The sequence below is a fragment of the Anser cygnoides genome, chromosome 13 (genome assembly GCF_040182565.1).
Source record: "Anser cygnoides isolate HZ-2024a breed goose chromosome 13, Taihu_goose_T2T_genome, whole genome shotgun sequence".
Classification (NCBI taxonomy): Eukaryota; Metazoa; Chordata; class Aves; order Anseriformes; family Anatidae; genus Anser; species Anser cygnoides.
The window spans coordinates 3722116-3741389 of NC_089885.1; the positions used below are offsets into that span (position 1 = coordinate 3722116).

At 44.7% G+C, this 19274-nt stretch overlaps 2 protein-coding genes across 6 annotated transcripts in view; one reads left to right on the plus strand and one right to left on the minus strand.

The window, feature by feature from the left end:
* CHRDL1 (chordin like 1) overlaps positions 1–3668 on the minus strand; it is a 59961-nt gene extending 56293 nt beyond the window's left edge. For 2 of the 5 annotated variants that reach the window (XM_048070631.2, XM_048070628.2), the window contains exons 1-2: positions 3334–3667; positions 744–890 (exon numbers count right to left, since the gene is read on the minus strand). In XM_048070631.2, the coding sequence (XP_047926588.2) occupies positions 744–840 (97 nt within the window). In that variant the 5' untranslated portion in view covers positions 841–890; positions 3334–3667. Of the gene's footprint in view, positions 1–743; positions 891–3329 lie in introns of all 5 variants that reach the window. The other 3 variants (XM_048070632.2, XM_067004984.1, XM_048070629.2) reach the window with 2 other exon arrangements.
* PAK3 (p21 (RAC1) activated kinase 3) overlaps positions 1–19274 on the plus strand; it is a 180943-nt gene that overhangs the window by 32589 nt on the left and 129080 nt on the right. The window lies entirely within an intron of this gene.

Sequence of the window (19274 nt, forward strand, 5' to 3'; positions counted from 1 at the left end):
TCTTCTTTTCCTCTCCTCTTTCCCTCTGTCTGTAGAAGCACAAGCTGCTAACATTGAGGCTGAAAATGTTAACTATTTCTTAAGGGCAAGCAATGTGGTTTGTAAGAAAAAGGCCAAAACGCAGCCTGCGCAGGTGGGGAGAGCATTCCAGATAGCGAGCGGCACGGCTGTAGCAGGCAGTAACTCCTACAGGCTTTGTAGAAGCGTTCCCTTTTGTTTTGTTTGTATTCTTTTCAATGCTTCTCATCAAGTTTTTGACAGTGCTTAGACTCTTAATTTTCTCAGAGGATGTATCTAATCCAGTTCATATGAGGTTGTTTTTGGAACAGAACGGAACAGTCTTGGACGAGCTTTACACTAGCTGAAAACCTCAGCACAATGGTCTTACACATGGGACAAAATCCAGATAATCTGTCAGATGTTTACAGAGGTCACTAAAATAGAATTAAGCACTCTCTTGATTCAGGGTATTTGAAATAAAACAGATTCTCCAACTGATGTGTTATGTTCTTTATGAAGCAGTGAAACCTGTACAGCTTTAGGAAAATGTGCCCCAAACATGGGTGTGACCTGATTCCACTAAACGTGGGATTAGAAGGAGGAAGAATGGGAGAAGGTTTTGAATGCAGTCCTGTGGTTTAGGACATTCTTGTTTGAAAATCTTTTCTGATCCACATTTGTCAAATAGCAGGAAAATGTCAGGTTTGGGTGAATGTGAAGGCTTTGTTTAGAAGTCTACTTACGTTTTACTTGTTCTAGTTTACCTCCATCTACGAAAAGGAGACAGACCACACCAAAAAAGATAAAATGAAAATCCTCCAATCTCCACTTTTTTCTCATCTTTATCAACAAAAGGGAGAGAAAGAGCCTCCAAGGTAGAGAATGTTGAGCTGTCGGGAAGAAAACATGAAATGAATTAAACTAGAATCCTGCAAGATAACTTAAATTCTCTGACATGCCTTCATCCAGTACCCAGAAATCCTAAATTGCCGGAAGCAAAAAAATCTGTTGATATCATAGATCTTCATTTCATGGAAACACCTTTGGCCTCAAATCATCCCATTTTTGGAAAAGGGACCACATTCTCATTTATGAAAGCTGAAATGTGGACACCTAATAAAGTCCTGTTTGATTCCGAAGTGGAGAAATCTGGCATGTAAGCAATCTAAATTCTTAGAGTTCTCTTTCACAAGAAAAATAGGTTGGGAGATTTTCTTGTAGAACAGCTCTCTTGGGTGTAACTTAAGAAATACAGGTGTCATTCATAACATGTTTATCTCATTGTAAAATTACCCTTGTGTATACCCAGTATATTGGCCCTGCACTGTGGAAATCCCTGCTTTGGGTGAAATGCTGGCCAGGCTCCGGGCGAGGGGAGTTCTCCTCACTGAATCTAATAGGCTCCCACCACTATTCAGCTCACCCCTCCTCCCATCTCCCAACTACTATTGTTCTGGGATTGGGTATAATTAATTTTTCTAGCATTAACCCGTTCGTTGCCTTGAAATCGGAAAGTACAATAGGGGAAAAAACGTGCCACCTTCCTCCTTGTAGATCTTCAGTGTCAAAGTCTTGCACATGGAGCAAAGCCTAATGTATTCTCTGAGAGGTGCTGAGATGGGATCATATTTGCTGCAAGCACCATTCTCTTTATCTTTTTCTGGCTTTTAAGAGATGAATTATTTTATAAGGAATAAAACAGGGAGAAATATAAGTAAGGTAAAACTTATTCATGATAGCTAATGTAAGATTCTAAATTAGGAAATCTGAAGATGCTTTACTGCTTATCAGAGGTTCACTGCAAAAGCATTACCTTTGCAGCGTACATTTGTCCACAATTTACAATGTAGAAAAGATTTGGTTTTGATTTTAAGAGTCTTGAAGTGGAGTCACACTTTTATAAAAGTTCGAAAAAAAGATTCACTACTGGAAAAATAAACAATCAGCTTCGTAAACTAATTTGACCTCTTCAGATTTCATGTAAATACTAGAACTGTACATGAATGTGTTTCAGCTGACAGATAGGCAAAGCAGAAAGAATAATTCAGATATGTGTATTCGAGATTAAGTGGTGGAGAGCTTAGAGAAATTAACTGTTGTATGAAGAATGGAGAAGGCACTGTAAGTTAACAGCCACTTAAAAAAATCTTCCTATTAAAACTATTGTGCTCTAGGATACCCTAACAAAGAGTAGGGGATCCTTTATCAGAGTGTTTTTATTACCTTTACTGTCTGGGGGTTCTCAACATATTCCCCAAACACAACGAAATGGACATCTGCCCTGACTAACATGTCTATCTTCAGCGAGCTCTACGTTCAGTGGGCTCATTCAAAATAATGCGGACTGCATCTGAAAACATTCAAAAACATAATGCTGTTTTCAAAGCACAGTCCCTATGGCACTAACAAAATATAACTTTCCATTTATTTTGGAAGCTGAAAATAATATTCCAATTTCAGAAGAAAGGTTTAAGTCACTTTTTCCTTTCAACATGCTCAAATCACACAGGAGATTTTCAAGCCAAACAAACTTCTAAAAACTTGTTTAAAATGAAAACCTTGCAGTTTAGTCTCAGGACATCGTTGAGAACAACAGTAGCACATCACTGGGACTTGCAGAAATACAAATGTTTAAATACTTTGGCCTTCTTGGGGGTTGCTTAAGCAAACAATATTTATAAACGGAGCACAAAAATCCTTTGTGCAGCGCTTTACCTGTCGGCTAGCTCGAATAGATTGAGCTTAGAAACCCATCCATTTTACACGTCACATCTTCCAAAGGAGGAATGTTTGGAAATTGGGGTTGCGTACACTCAGGAGTGCTTCCCAGCAGTGAAATGGAGGAGTTAACAGCAGCAACGGGACGGGGACTTTTGATGTCTTCCTTAATTCTCTTTAATTTCGGTATTGTTGTTACTCCAAATACAAGCGCATACTTTTCCCTATTAGCACACTCCCTTTACATCCCCAAAGGGCAACGTCCTAAAAACTACCCCCGGCTCTGCACAGCCCCACTTGGGATTAACCTGTTAACCATCGGCATGCTTTCCACGCAGCGCAGGCACCGCGAGCGACCCTCTTGGACGAATTTCCTCACTGACCCGAGGCTCCTGGCTCTTCTTTCTCACGCCTCGCCCTGCGAGGAGCCGGCTGGGGGCACCTCGCTGCCCGAGTCCCGGGGCTGGGGGAACCCGGCCGCGTTTGGGGGCGCACCCGCGGCGGGTATGGGGCCGCCAGCGGGGCAGCCCCGGCTCCCCGGGCCCCCGGCTCCGAGGCTCCGGGGCTCGGCGAGGGAAGAGAAGCAAAGCAAAGCAAAGCAAAAAACTCACCCACCTGGGGCCGGGCTGGGGCCGGGGGGCTCCGCTCCCCGCTCACGTTGCCGGCATCTCCGCCCGCCCTTTCGGGGCTGCCGGGGAAAGGGATGGGACGGGGACGGGGGGGTCCCGCAGCCGGTCCCCGACCCCCAGGAGACTGGGACGAGGAGACGGGGGAGCACCGCGCCGAGCCCCGAGCCACCTGCCGCCTCCTGCCGCTCCCGGCGGCCCGAGGATGCTCGGCCGTGCCCCGGCAGCCCGCTGAAGCCGCAGAGCCCGCGAGCCCCGGCGGCACTGGGAGCAGCGGGAGGAGCGGCGCTGGGAGGCAGCGGCCCGGCGATCCGCCTCCCGCCCCGGCCCCCTCCTCTGCCGCCGCCCGGCCTCGGGGCCGCGGCCCGGGGTGGAGTTTGCTCCTCCCTGGGGGGAGCCGGGGGGCGCCCAGGGGGCCGGGGGTTCGCGGCCGCCACCTGCGAGCCCCCCCGGCTGGTTGGGTGCAGCACAGAGACGAGCCCCCCCTTCTCGGGTATTCCCTCGGGAGGTTTCGGGGTCACCCGGAGGGTCTGGCGGGGCTGAATTAACCCCCTGACTCGTTACATTGTGTGCTCGGTCAAACGTTCCCGTTCCCTCTCGTTTTAGCCCTTGTAACTAACAGGAAGAGAGCGGTGAACCCTTGACAAATGGACTGAGCAAAAGGGTGAGGGATGAAAAGACACCATGCGGAGAAACAAATGACAACCTGTTTCCCCTAGTTTGGGAGCAGAGTGTTTGGGGAGCACTGCTGGGAGGTCATACACCTCCCAGGCATGGTAGGTACGGTCAGAAGGTTGAAAACTGAGCAGAACTTGTCATTTCTTCCATTTTAATGAAATAGCGAAAGTACAGCACGTGGCGAAACCTTGTACTGGCACGAGGAGAGGAGATGGCTTTCTAAGGGCTTTCTGGTGTGACTTCACGAGTAATCACAGCTGTGTGTTAGCAGAAAGCAATATTATAACTCCTAATGTTAAAAAGGGAAATAAAAAGAAGCTGCATTCTGGAGTTAAGCACTTTGATAACACTGCTCCCTGCTTACTTCTGTGTCACCATGCCACTCTTTGCCTTGAGATGCACAGGCAGGGATCTGCGCTCCTAAGAAATAAATGAGCACCTAAAGCTCTTACTGCTGAACATGGTGGCTGCTGCCACAGGCTGATAGTTTTGGAGGAGCCACTGGCGACATAGGAATGGGCAAATGGAAAAAAAAAAAAGTGGTTATTGTGAATCAGAAATATTCTTGTAGTTTGCACTTGAAGGCAGAGTCTGGGCTGTGCAAGCTCTGGCCCTGCCAAGGTATATGCACGCTCATGGAGAGAAGTGTACGCACCCACCCTTCGGAGTGGTGGGGCTGCAGCAACGCTGTTACTTAGCTTCTGCACTGGGTTGGGCTGTGTGGGCTCAGCTGGAGAGATACATTGCCTGCAGATAACGTATGCACTGGGATCTGCGACTGCGCCAGTCCTGTCACACTCCGCAAAGAGCCAGAGCCAGCCCGAGTCCTCCTGCTGGCACTGACTCTGGGTGCAGGGACTTGCCTAGGAGCTGCCCTTGCCTGCCAGGGACCCGCTGGGTGTGGGGTAATAGCAAATCTTCGCCAGGGTAAATCCTGCCCCAGCACCGCCCCAGGACCACTTTAAGACTGATCATGTCTCAGAAACTGGGTTCACACCCCACCAAGAAGCGGCAAAGTGAAGGGTGTAACACCGAAGGACAGCGAAGTCAAATGCGATAAAGCTCTCGTGAACGGAAAGGAGTTTGTTTCTGGGATGGTCCGGCAAGATGTGGTAGGCTCGGAACACCCCTTGACAGCTCTGGATCAAAACTAGATTGCATCGTCAGAGCTGTTTCTTGGATCTAGCGCAGCATTTACAGGTGAAGCCCTGCTCTTTTGTCCCACTCCTCACAGGAGGCTGAAGTTTTGCTGGTGGCTCCACACCTGGTAGATCTCCATCCAAATCAAAAAAGAATCCATTCCCTCCAGCATTAGTTAGAGAGAGCTAAATTGATAGACATCAGATTTCAGAGGAGTTAACAAGACACTAAAATGCCCTCAGTAACATCATTAAAATCACATTGCTTTATAGAAAAGGGGCATTGCGTGGGCTCTCGAAATTCAGGTAAGATGTTTTGATTTTCTGAAATCCCGTGTTACTACTGCGGGTGAGGGCTGGGGTCTCTGTGCTGGGTTGTTGTTCTGTTGCTGATGTTGCTGTTTCGAAGCTGTGTTCTCTTTATGGCTGGCAGTGGGCAAAGTGAGTGTTCATATGGTGCACATTTCAAAAGGCATTAAGCTTCCTGGGGAATATCTGTTGTCCTCAACAACTACTTAAGACCAAATACACAGTTTGCAATTCTGTCTAGTAAGGAAAAGAGATTGCAGATCTTTGTGGGTAGGAATCCACGGGTCCTTGTACAGAGGCTCCAGAGTTTTATGGCATCTATGTGACTTTGGTAGGCACAGCCTGGTGCTTGTCAGAGCTCAGTTTTGCTGCCTGGGCATCCTCCAGAACCACTTACCTGCCACAGCTGTCAACCCCTCTCAGACTTCCCTAGACCATATTCATCCCCTGCATGGCCTCCTCTGTGGTGGTACAAAGTCCAGTGTGCATGGATAAGGACAACAGTAGTCGTTGTAGTACTCTTTATGCATAGTCAGCGTAATAGTAATGAGAAATTAAATATTTTCTATAGTCTGTGACCCGAACTCTTTTTCAGAGAGGTTCTTTGAAGAGAAATTGCTTATTTGGCCTGGAGAGTGCCTTGTGAAGGTCACTGCAGATGCCAGCACTTTACAGTGCATTCTGCGAGGCTGGTTCAGAGGTGATGGTACCTGGCAGCTTCTGAAGATACTAATTCAGGTGTAAGACCTTTGCTGAACATCAAACTACACAAAAGGGAGACCTTTTCCCACTCTTTAGCAGACCTAGATTGGAGAGAATTGGCTGAAAGAGCCTTTCCCTGGGACTGGGGACTCTGCGGATGGGCAAGACGGTGGAAACCTGGCCCTGGCCGTGTGGCCCAGGCTCACCGCTAGTCCTGGTCCTGCTCCTCAGGGAGCTGGGCAGCATGCCTGGGGCGTCCCTGCAGGCGGTTGAGTGATGACCTGGTTCAGGCAGGTACAGAGCCTGCCTCCGTTTCTTGCCATACATCTCCACGGTTGTCGGTGCAGAGGGCAATGTGACACACGCTGGGTGTTGTGCGGGAATGAAATGATCGCAGGTGGCCTCTTGGTGAGTAACCCTTGCTGAGCTTGCTGAGCTTGCTGATGCCATTGGATGTGGGTAAAGCTGCACCCATGCCTGAGCCCTTCCTCGTTTCTCAGCTCCGTCAAAGTATCACTGAGGAGTAAGTACGATTAAATTCGGTACCCTTTGTGTCTTGCCGCAGCCCACTATGCTTTGCCGGGTGTTGCAGCCAATGCAGCCCTGACTTAGGGAGCCTGTCTTATTCCCTGCAGAGCACAACGCTGCCACGACTGAGGAAACACCTTGCCCTGTGCTCTTGCTCAGCAGTGGGCTGTGACTGAAGTTTCTGAAGGTGAGGGCTGCTGCACACGTAGGACACAGAGAGCTCCAGAGGAGCATCAAATACATAGTTGTTACCCTTCACGCTGTCGGGCAGAGCTCACTGTTTAAATGTGCTTAGTGTCCTGGTGACTGGAGAGGAAAGAATTGCTCCCAGCAGTGGGCATTAGGGATTCAAGGATGCCCTAAGTTTTTAAGAGCACAGAAATTTAGCCATGTAATTCTCATTAGAGGTAATAGAACTTGAACAGCTAATGAAGTGTGACCCTGACAGTAGAAGTCCATCTCCTCGTGCTGTGCCTTGCAGTGACTTAACAGTACACGGGTATCCTACTATTAGTTCTCAGTTCTTGTGAGGGAAAAAAGCAAGATAAAAGATTCATGCCAATGCTAACATATTTATGCACCATGCAAAATGGTGCTCTCTTAACTGGATTAGATATGGAGTTTTGAGAGACAGTAGACGTGATACAACTTCCATTTACCTCCCTGTCTTTTTTTTTCTTTCCTTTCAAGAAAAAAATAATCATCTATGGTCAATTTTTCAATTCTGAATATGTGTGAAAAGAAGTTCTTAAACTAATGAATATCTTAGTTTTTACATTCCTATAAATTCTTTTGAGCCCTTTGGAAAATGTATCTTAAAATGCTAAATATTATTCCCAGGATTTTATAATAATCTCTAAATTACTTTTTGTGGTTTGGATCAGCCCTGCAACTATCATACTGGGAATACAGTCTGGATGTTCATCAAGCAGTCTCCACATACGCTGTTAAACAAAAAGGACTTCAGATGTGCATGATTTTGTGATTATGGCATAGGATGGTCATGAGCATTCTCCACCCTCCTGTTCATTCTGTTGCACTGACTTCATCTGTGGTGGGGTTTCAGTCCTCTAACACTAGAAATTAATTTACTTATTTAGCAGAGACAGATGGAGTTAGTAAATCTGAGATCCTTGAATGCAGTTTGCTAAAAAACAACAGCAACATTACGTAAGACATCAAATTGCAGTCCAGTTCCTCCTTACCTTGATGCTGACGTGTTCCTCTGAGACTGAAGAGTAGGTGGAAGTCTTTCAATGTTCTGTCAAAAAATGCAAATAAAATACACATTTCTAAATCTCACTTCCAGATACAGAGGTGAACAGAGAGTCACAACAGTTGCCAGTAACCAATATGAAAATGCAGGAGAAGAGAACCACCAGTTTTTCATCCTGTCCTAGAGCAGATGATGCTTTGCTAGGTGGGGTGTTGAGAGCAGCACTGTACAGGTAAAGAACCAACAGACGTGCGCTCAGAGGTGAGGAGGCTCACCTGAATTTTGCGTTGATCTCAAAGTGTTCACCTGCAGCTGTTTCTAATCTAATCTAATCCAATCCAATCCAATCCAATCCAATCTAGATATTTTTATATTTCTATTTCTATAACCACAGCAGTGTGCAGAGCTGTGACAATAATCCTGTAATTCTCTTATACCTTTACCTTTCAAAGAAAATCAGCAAGACAATTGGTAGCAATCCATGTTTTTTTGTATGTTCGTGAGCTGCATATAAAATATCCTTCACCACAGTGCGTCAAAGCATCAGTACTCAGTGGTTTACTGGGAGTGAAATAGTAATGAAAAATTTCAGTGTCATCACCAAGATATGTAGAAGCAATTATTACTCAAACTTTCAAATGAGCCCAAGGAATCGACATGAACTACAATGAAATTGTGAAAGTGCTGATCTTCGTGACATTCCCAGAATGTCTTCGTGTCTGTCCTGTCTTGAGATTTCCCAATTCAAGATGGGAAATTCTTGACCAGATACATCTTACTGTCAGGGGTGCTTTGTAACCTCTTGACAGAAACCACTGATTTCTTATTCATCTCTTTTGTGTGCTTATCCATCTAATTTACTTGCTTGTTTATTTGTTTTTTTTTATTTAAGAAAATTATTAGTCGTGTCAGACTCGGCTTTTTCTCACTTTCTAGTATTAAGAACAGTAATGGATTTCTTTTGCATTATTTAATCTTGTAATGGGTGTTGAAGGCATAGCACTGATAAAGCAGTTGAAAACAGAGCTCTAAATCCCTAGCTGATCCCACATATTTCAGCAAACTAAAAGGGGTGTTCTTTTGTGCTTGATTTGGACATCAAGTCCAACTCTTCATTCCAAACGCCCATCTATAACTCTTGTATGGACAGCATTTTGGGGATGAAGCCTGCACAACATACCGTTTCTGCTTCTCCCAAAGTGTAATGCTGTATGGCATTCAATAGTGTCTCGGTGACTGTTTCAGTACGTGAAAAGAAGCATAAAACAATCCTTGGAAGTGATCGTTCCAGAGTTCTGGGAGGAGCTTCACCTTGATTGTTTTTTCAGTACCTCAGTCTTGAAAAGAGCCAGAAGAGGTATAGCTCACATAAAACAACAGATGCCATTGGAATTATTGACTAGAATCCCACTTGGTACAAATGTGCAGGCGTTTAAAAGAATCCCAGTGATTTGTGCTTGCTGAGGATCTATGAGGTCTGTAGGAGAGAAGCAGTTACGAATCTTACAGATTGATCATACCACGATAAAACTTCACTTGCTGATGTGTTGCTCTACAGCTGAGATCCACCAGAAAAGCCCTCTTCGGTCCAGTTTTCCAAGGCGTGACAGAGGGAGTCGAGGCAGACTGAATGAGGCTCCCTTTGCAATTCAAATACACTTTTGTACAACCATGATTAGTGCCGCTAATCTTGCCTTGGTGAGCCAAAGACAATAACAAGGAGGTTACCGAACACCTCGGGTATTATGTAATTCTTTTCCTCTGAAACTTGCTGGTATGGGATTGCTTTTGAAACCCATCAGTAAAACTGATTTTGCCAAATGAGCCTTCTCTGGGGAGAACAAAGTCAAATGTGTGCCAGCATGGAGCCAGAGCCTGCCAGGGGCTCAGCGCTCGCAAATCCCATTGCTACCAGTGAGACTTGAGGATGCAATGTCCTTCCTGTAACTGAGCCCAGCTGTAAAATGAACTAATAGCTGTGAACCTGTCTCCCACGCCGATAACAGCAGATTGTGTGTTTGCTTGTAACAGCCCCTAATGCATCGGACTTGCACTAAACTGCAACACCAGTCTGCTTGCTTCTGACTGCCTGCTTCGGAAGAGCCATGCTGTCCTCTTGTAGCAGCTGTCTGACCACAAGGGGTACTCACCAGCAGGGATTTAGGCCAGTGGGAGCTGTGGGAGCCCTTGTCTCTCTTGTCCAGGGCATAAAGCTGGTCTTGAACCTGTCTTCACTGGAGGATGGTGATTCTTTCACATGAACAGACTTGCAGAAAGAGGGAAAAAATAGCTGAGCTTTCACAAAAAGCCACAATGAGTGTTCAGCAAAGGATGGGTAGAGTGGAAATTTCCAAGAGGATACAGCTGAAATTGGAAATGTCTCTTTGAGAACAATTATCTACAGAAGGAGTTTAAAATAAGGAAAGGGGGGATTTCCTTTAATCATTAAAAAAATCAGTATAAAACACATGGAGAAAATAAACAAACAGTGAAGACACTGTTGCTAGTGGGCTGGCTTTTAAAGTATTAATAGAACCTCACAGAACAAGAGTTTCTTTTATTCTTTTTATCCCAGCTCCCTGCTTGCAAGGTTCTTGTGTGAACATGCAGCAGTTTCCAAGGCTGTGAAATTATCAGACCTGGACTGATGCCAGTACAAACCAATTTATTGGGGTCCAGCAATTAACTAAAACCTAGAAAGCTTGATTAATTGTGGCACTGCTCAGCAGGGAACATTCAAGAAAAAAAAAATCAGGACTAAACTCCATGCAGTGTCTCTGTTCCATATCCCAATTTACACTATACGTAAAGAAAGTTTCCTCTCTCTAACTACCCTCAGTACATTTTTTTTACGCCGCGTACAAAGAATAATTACAATGCCATTTGAGAAAATGTTATTTCCTGGCTCTCTAGATAATCATTTCATAATAGCTCTTATCCAGTTATAATTTTTTGATGTTAAATTCCTATCTTATTCTAACCCACACAATAGGATGTATTATTTTAAAACATTGTTTTGTTAAGCTTCTCTCCGGAGGGACGTGCGGAGAATCCAGCACTGCTCTGCTTCTTTATTTTTCCTCTAGCATTGATGTGTGCAAGAAAAGTGAGGGCTTGGTAGAATTATTTAGGATACAAAAACCAACCAAACAAAGAAGTTGAGCAGCTAAGAACCAATTTACTAGGGCACAATATGCTGGCTGAAATGAAATCCGGCACTCTGAGGGGACAGACAAGAGCTTTTACAACTGAGGTATTTAAAAGCTGAATTAGAAATGTCTTACATGCTGTAAGAAGCAGTTACAAGGTGTAATTAAGGTGTTAGCTGATTTCATTATGATAGTGTTAACAAATAGTGTCCACATAAGGTGTTTTACTGTAGGGCTTATCATAAAACCCTATGCATAAAGCAGAATTTTAAAATCCCATTTCTAGTTGCCTCAGTCGTACGTTAATCACTTTTAGTATAGATTTTATGGCAAGAAAGTAAATATCCCAGCTCGATGCAATGCTCTGCTGCAGTGTATTATAACGGATAATACAAAACATCGGATCTAGCAATTCATCTTAATGCTTCCTACATCAAAATAATTCAGGGACTAGTAATGGAAAAAAGCTGTCAGAGGATAAAAAAGCAGTGGTAAAAAAATAGTTACTCCTACCCAATGAAAAAGAAAAGAAAGATGCATGCAAACATTTTTAGCTTTTCAACATCATTTTATATCCTAATCTGCATCCAACTGCAACAGTGTCACATTCTCAGATTCAAAGAGTGCAATCCACAGACAGGGCTAAATCACATTAGGCACTGGTGATAATAGAGCCTGTGCATGCATGACAGCCAGGCAAGGCATCTAGCTGGGGCTGTAGGGTGACAGGGGCCATTCAGTGAGGTAGGAAGGGCTGTCTCCTCCAATTTCACTGTATTTATTGGGGATTTAATGTATTTTTTAAAAGATATTTGCAGTGGAAATCGGTTTGTCGGAGGTCATCTAATTGAATCTACAGCCCTGGCAACCCTTCACAAAGGCTGCCAGAAATGACCGAGTTGCTAATGTTCAACTGTGAATACCCAGCAGGGGTCCTCCGCAGGACTGAATACAGTCAATTATGTTATTTTTCTAAATATTAGTGACTCAGCTGTCTCTGCATGTGAAGAGTTGCCAGGGTCACAGATACAATCAGACAGATCCTCCCCCCCCTTTGCTTCCAGGAGATGGGGAGAAGCTTTTAAGAATCGCGTTGAATCATCCCAAAGCAGAGGGAAGGGTTCTTGCAGGGCAGCGCTCCTGCTCTGCGCTGGTTGCCTGCAAGCCTGTGGGTTTGTGGGGTCACTCCCCTCCTTCCAGCGGGCCAGACAGGGCAACGTGTCATTGTTTGGGGGGAGTGCTGTCGTGCACAAGCAGGCTCACTGAGGTCTGGGAGGTAAAATGTGAATTTCACTGCTTAGCTCAACGGGCATTAGGGCTGAGATCCGACAAAAGATACAGGCGCCATCAGCTTGTGTCTTCCCTTTAAAGCTGTTTGTTTTTTCTCTCTCCTCCTTCTCCCCTCCCATCGTGCTCCAGATACCTCTCTGTAAGGAACATTTTTTATGTACATAACAGTTCAGTTTCACATTCTCCTCTGCAGATTTGTCAGCGAGGAATACAGCGTGGTGGTAAGGAGAGCTCAGAAGTAGGTCCTGAGCAGCATCCACTGCCCAGAGCCTCTGCAGCTGAGCCTTGCAGCAGCCCTGCTTCTTTGCCCCTTCCACAGAACTCTGCAAGTATTTCAGTTTTTGATTGCACCTTCCTTAGTTTTTGCCACAAAGGCTCTTTTCCAGAGCCCAGCCTCCTCCAGCAACAGCATCCCTATTCTTGTGGTCCACAGCCCAGCTCTTCTTATCTGATCAACAGCATTTGGCAGGAGGAAAAAATCCTTCCAGAGCATTTAAGTGCCAATGCATCGTTTTGGCCCAAGTTTGGGGTAGTGCTTTGAAGTTGGCAAAGTTTCCTAATTTACTGCTGTTAAATTTTATCCAACTTTAGGAAAATTATGTGATTGTGGCCAATTCCCAGCTCTTCTAAATCTACTGCAAATACTTTGCCAGCATGTGTCCAAGTATAATCCAATTCTGATGTCTTTAATGCTGATACACACAATTTCCCTATAAGTACCTTCAGGCATGGCATCTGAACTGCAGTGGACAGTTCAGCATCCAGCTGTCTGGGGCCCAGCTCGCAGGAGGTGAAACCTTTACTCCTTTGGCTCCCTGTCCCTCTGGGCACTGGGAAGCCCAGTCTGGGTCTCTAGTGAGCACTGCTGGTGCATCTCTGACCCGCTGAACGTAGGCAGTATTTTGTATGGGATGTCAGCATTCCCTTGGAATGAGCACAGGATTGAGAGTCAGGCAATGTCTTTTACTATTTGCCTTCAGTACATTTTGCATTGGGGTACTGGTGTGCCAGGTGTGCTAGAAAGACAGGAGCCAAATCAAACTGCAGAAGTGAAGTTGAAAATGCTTCAGTAGTGCAGAGAACTTGACTTTGAAGAGTTGATGCTGTTGAAAGGGTGCCTTTGTATCTTGCTCATGCTGTAAAAACAGGGAGGAAACCAAGCCACCCTCTGCTAAAGCTGGAGTTTCCCCTGGCTAGAGCTCCCCTAGGGACAAAGAAAATAACCCAGCAATAACCAAGAAAATAACCGAGCAGAGGAGGCTCGGTGTGTTTAGACAGCCTTTCCTCTTCTGATCTGTGGGTGCCTCTCAGGAGGAGGAATTCCCTGGGAAGGTTTTGATGTCTGGCTAATTCCCAAGGCCAATGTCTCCCTTCTGTAGGAGGAAATGGTTTGGGGCAGCAGCTGTGGTACTCTAAACCAAAGAGCAGGTGGTTTCCTCAATGTTTTCCTTTTTTGATTTTGTCTTCCCCCCACATTTCTGTCAAGATGGGCAGATACACAGTGTAAAACTGTCCTCAGGCTGAATATGAGGGCTCCATTGTGCGAAACTGGAAGCCTGATGTTACTGATGGTGCCAAGTTATGTGTGACCTGTTCTGGTTACAGGAACGGTTAGGTCAGCAGCAGCTTGTCTTGCACTCCAGCTCATCCAAATATATCAGTGGGAACTGATACAAATGGTGATTTCCATTGCTACGAGCAGAACATACAGCAGCGAGAGGAGTGTTTCCAGCTTCTGGTTCAGCACATGCACCTTGCTTTTTGTTGACCCTGGCACCAGTTCTCCAGGTTCTCTTGTTTCTCTGTTATTATTCAACGACATTCAGTAACTTAAACCATTAGCCGAATTGTGCCGATAGCAAACATGGTTTGTCAGTGTGCTCGTCTTGGTTTGTAGAGGGAGAATTACCTGCTGATCGTGTCACCACAGAGCTCTGCCCTCTTCTGTGCATTCAGAAACACAAATATTGTTCCTTTTTGTCACAAGAGGTTTTGCACTCCAACTTTGTGGCTAGGGTAAACAAGTAGGAAATTTTTCACCCCACTTTACTCAAACTCATTAATGCCAGCAATCGATTGCTTTTTGGTTCTTCAGTGCCACTGCTTTGACAAGCCAACAGAACTGGCTAAAGGAATAATTACAAGTATCTGGTTGCGTGATTTAAGGGTAAGAAAATTATTGTCTGGCAGTAGAGTGAAAGCAAAATGATTGTTTGCTGGTGCAGCACCCTTAAAAATGCTTCCCATTTGGATCCAGCTGCATTATGAAGAGGTTGAAGGCACTGCCAAAACGTGCGTGCCCCATCTGGTAACAGGGGCATCAGCCCCTAGCTCGTCCAGTGGATTTGTGGCTGGCACTGATAACTGCTCTTACACCACACTGTCTTATCTCCAGGAACTGGAAAACTCGTGGACATTTCATGTTATCTTTTTTTAGAAATGGAGAAACTGAGACACAGTAAGAGGAAATGCTTTGGGGGCAGTTACCATCGGGCTGAGAGGAGAGTTACAGTAGCTCCTGTCTCCTGAGTTCGGCGTGGTGTACTACCAACAGAGTGATATTTCTGCTCAGTAAATATGCTCTTTCTTGTACTTAGGCATTCCTTCAGGTATTTCAGGTCCCAGGAGGATACAGATCTCCCTCAGGTACAAAATGGTGAGATCACACACGTGAGGTCACAGTGTTATTATTCTTCTACCACGAGCCCTTAAAAGAGAAGGGAGCAGGAGCAGATATTAAAAAACACACAACAACAAAAAAACAACACTACCCCCTCCCCAAACTGGGGAAAAGTTTTAAAAGAGCCAATCCTCTGTTTGCTTTTCCTTCTACAGGCCACCTTCCAAATGTACACAGGGGTAACTCTGTTACAAGGCATGGATTAGCAGGAAGGTTCTCTAAAGGAGACCTGTTGGAGTTATCTTTAATATTAAAAGCAGAGTGTTTGTTTTCTTTAATATGGAGGGCAGCACCAATAAAAACACCAGGCAAAGAGGCCAGTATTACTAGCTCACATGTCTGCTTTTATCTCGGAGTGGAGTTATAGTAGAATGATTTTTGCTTGGAAACTTTAAAGCGGGACTGCATCCTTTCATGCTGAAATCATATCTCCTGCAAGGATTATTGGAGGATATAATGTTTCCTTCAGCTTCTTATTTTCTCCAGTCCTGAACTTGGACTCCTGACCTTAACTTTTCTCTGGTTATGACCGTGCGTTGGCCTTCAATTGAATAGCTGAGCTTTTTACAATCAGATCAGATCCTGCTCTTGTAATTTCAGACTCATTTTGTGACATCGATATTGTAGATCTTAATTAAAAAGTCAAACATTTTATATCTCAGGTAATGGCCATACAGGAACTACCCGGTTTTGCTCCCATGTGTGTAACCATCCAAAACATTCGGTGTGTGTGACTGAAGTGAGGGGAGCCATGCGTGGTCTGTCTGCAGGCCCCTTTTCCTCTTTGTGTTCTTTCTCCAGCATGGCTCTGCACCTGTGGTGTGCTGCGTGCGGTCACAAAGAGCAGCCGGTGAGTGGCAGGTAATTCACACTTGGTGTTGGCTGAGTCTGGAGCCACTCATTAGTTGAAACAGCTAATCAGGCAGAAATCTGTGGGGCTCTGCAGTTAATTACAGGGCAGGGTTAGATGGTAGGTAGTAAAAATATCTGGAACTTGGCTTTACCAATGTCTCTTGCTAGCACCAGCGGGGGCTAATTGTGCTGGACTGTCTGTGTAGATAAGGTTAGATGTACTATTCAGTGAAATACTGAATCTGGACATCCTTCTGTTCATGGGACTGGTGGCTTTTATTTATTTATTTATTTAAAGTTGCTCATAATTATCTGGATATAATGTGCCTTGTGCTTTCTCTCACTGAAGAGACCCCAAGGAGGCTGTGTTTTGGTTGTGCAGCTACAAAGCCAGCTTGATTGTACAGCTACAGATCTTCTAGCCAGTTGTCACTGTCACAACTACTTCAGGGACATTTCTCAGTTGCATGAGTGTGAAAGTAAGGAAAACCAGGCATCTCTGCTCTACCCTCCTATAAAACCTTCACTTTCTGTAAGTAAGCCACAGCCTGTTAGTTAGGGTTAGTTAGCGTTGCCTTCTGGTGAGGGTGGGTATTTTCAGAAACACAAATTCAGAGAAGGTTACTTAGTGGAGTCTATCAGGTTGATTAAATTATTTTCCAGAACACAAGTTATCCCTGAAGAAACAGGATCAATAGCAAAGATTTGTCTCTGAAAAGAGCGGACATAATCTTCACTCTGAGTGAGTTTGATGACAGAAGTGTCCCTGGTATAAATGGAGACAGAATCAGTATCTACCAAGGAGCATCAGCGTGCCGGGTTACCGCTGTGTGAATTACCTGTACAGATGAGGACAGTTTGTTGAATTGTCACAGATACAAATGATGAAAAAAAAATGGGAAAAAAATAGCAACAAAGGGATGTGTTTTACAAAGCCGTTTATGCCTTTTGATTAAAACCAGACTGTAAACCAATTATCTTACACGAGCTATCCTCTTAGGCTTAAAACTTCATAGGAGGAATTACCTTGACTGATACACTTGTTGTATTTATTTGTGTAGCCTGCTGGTGGTTGTAAAAGTATAACAGGCAGAGCTGTAATTCACTGTCCTGAAAAAGTAACTTATTAAACAAACAACATGGAAAAAGAAACTCTTCAGGCAATAAAAGGAGGCATTAACCATTACTAATTAGAACTGAACTTGCAGATATGCTGTTCTTATTAGTCTAAAAGTAGGAAACACTGTCCCCTAGTGGTAGGAAGGAAGTACTGCTGGAAATGGTTGCACAATTATTTATTCGCATTGTGTGCATTGTGATGGATGTCTTTTTTGCTAGCAATTAATAGCAGCACAGAGTGTGCAAGGCCCGGAGGTATGCCCTGTTGTTGAACACCAACCAAAGGAGTTTGAAAAGCAAAGCCAGCAGCAGTCAGAGGTGGTTTATTTTCAAAACATGCCAAAAGGTACCGAACTTGATGCTGACATCTTTTGTACCCCGCTGCATTCCATGCTTACATGTCGGTGCTGTTACACTCACAGTCTGTCCCCCGGTACTGGCAGAAAATAATTAACCTTCAGTTCCCATTGGAGCTGAAAACTGGCTGGGGTGCGTTCCTGCAGGTACGCACGAGCAGAGAGCAGACAAAATGCTCCATTCTTCCTAACGTCTTGGGAGCCAAGCTTCCTCGCTGCCTTTGGCCGGTGGCCCTTTTGGGTCTCAGGCACCGCTTTGGAGAAGCTTGCTTCTTTTTCTCTGCGCTGCCCTGGGCTGTGGATAGTCTGAGGATTCAGGCTTCAGGGCTGCATAGTTTGCCTGCAAGAAACTCTTTCTCACTTAAAAAATGAGGAGTTGTTTTCTGCTCCTTATCCTAATGGATCTAACTGCCCTGTGTTAGAGGATGCTCAGACTATTTTCACATGGATTTGTGTGGCTTCTTGTAGATCTTCCTGAAATCATTATTCTGCCAATACAGTATTTTCTGCCGATGGTTGTATTTTCTGTCTCAGCCCTGGTGTGTGACAATTGATTGCCTTCAAATAGGAAGGGAAGGGAGTTTGGTGGGAATGCTGCTCGGGTCTGGCTACGCAATGATACCCTTTCTGTACCTGCTCCTGGAAGGTCCTGAAGTCTGACACTTCTGAATTATCCCGGCACATCCTGTAGAGATAGTGTAAGCCTGGAAGACTTGCTACTGATTGTCTGGATTGTATCTGCTTAGACAGCAGGCCCCTGGGGGATTTATGTCTTAACTCCTGGATATACAGTATTCAGTGTAATGGGACATATTTGGTGTAGATGTGTTGCCTCCTAAGAATTTTTCTGCTGTAAAGAAGGGCCAGCACACGTTATATTAGCAGAAGAGGCTCAGAAGGTGTAACTGTAATAATCATGATTAATTTTCCTCTGCCACTCTCAGAGGAGAGAAGAGAACGGAGCAGAACCTTTCAGCAGCATGCTGTCTGCCATCTCACCGTTACTTTCGGCCTCACTTCTGTGCTCACAGCTTTCTGCAGTCACAGTGGGTTTGTTTGTGGTCAGTGTAAATCTTGCACTAAGAGCTCTGGGAGGCCTTCAGCTGAAAACCCATCCCAAATCCTCCATGGAGGCTTCTCAGGAGAAGAGTTCAACCTGTCTGAACATTTACACGGACACTTTGTCTGGACCTTTCTCTTTCTTCGTAGTCTCCTCCCTGCCTTGGTGCATCCTTACAAAGCTTTAGAGCAGGACTTTCTTTGGAAATGTCTGTGGAGATCTCCTATGGAAACTCATGCGTTGCTAGCCATCAATTTACTCCGCTAACTTAACAAGCAGATGTTTGGCTACAGCACTGGCCAAAGTAAAAGAAGTGGCAGTGAATAAAAGCACCATTTTTCATTAAGAATATCAGTAGCGTGATATAAAAATTGCCAAGTTTTGAGGAGAAACAGTCTTCTTCATTTTTCTTTTGTAATTGCCTCAAATATAGCAGAGTGGCTTTTTACTTCGAGTTTGTGGTTTTTAAGAGCATTCATTTCCTTTGGGAATTTGTCTCTGTTTTATTAACAGCAGATTGTTTTTGCATATTGCAACATTTATGGGGGGGAAATCTGTAATTTTTATCCATACTGACATTATTTTACTAATAAAATACTGATAATAAAAGTGAGACATCACTTACCAACTTCTGGAAGAAAAAAAAAAATAGGAAATAGAAGAGTACTTAAAATGGTAACCGAGACACTACCTCCAGAAGTGATCTACCATTGCAACTCCATCTGTTGTTGCATCGCACGTGGTGCCTGGAGCCACAAGGTAGCCCTGGACTCGGTCTGCAGTGCTCCGCACGTGCAGTAACACCTAGTCTGGGCTGTGTTATGGACCTGAGGACTGGCTGCTGTATAGTTT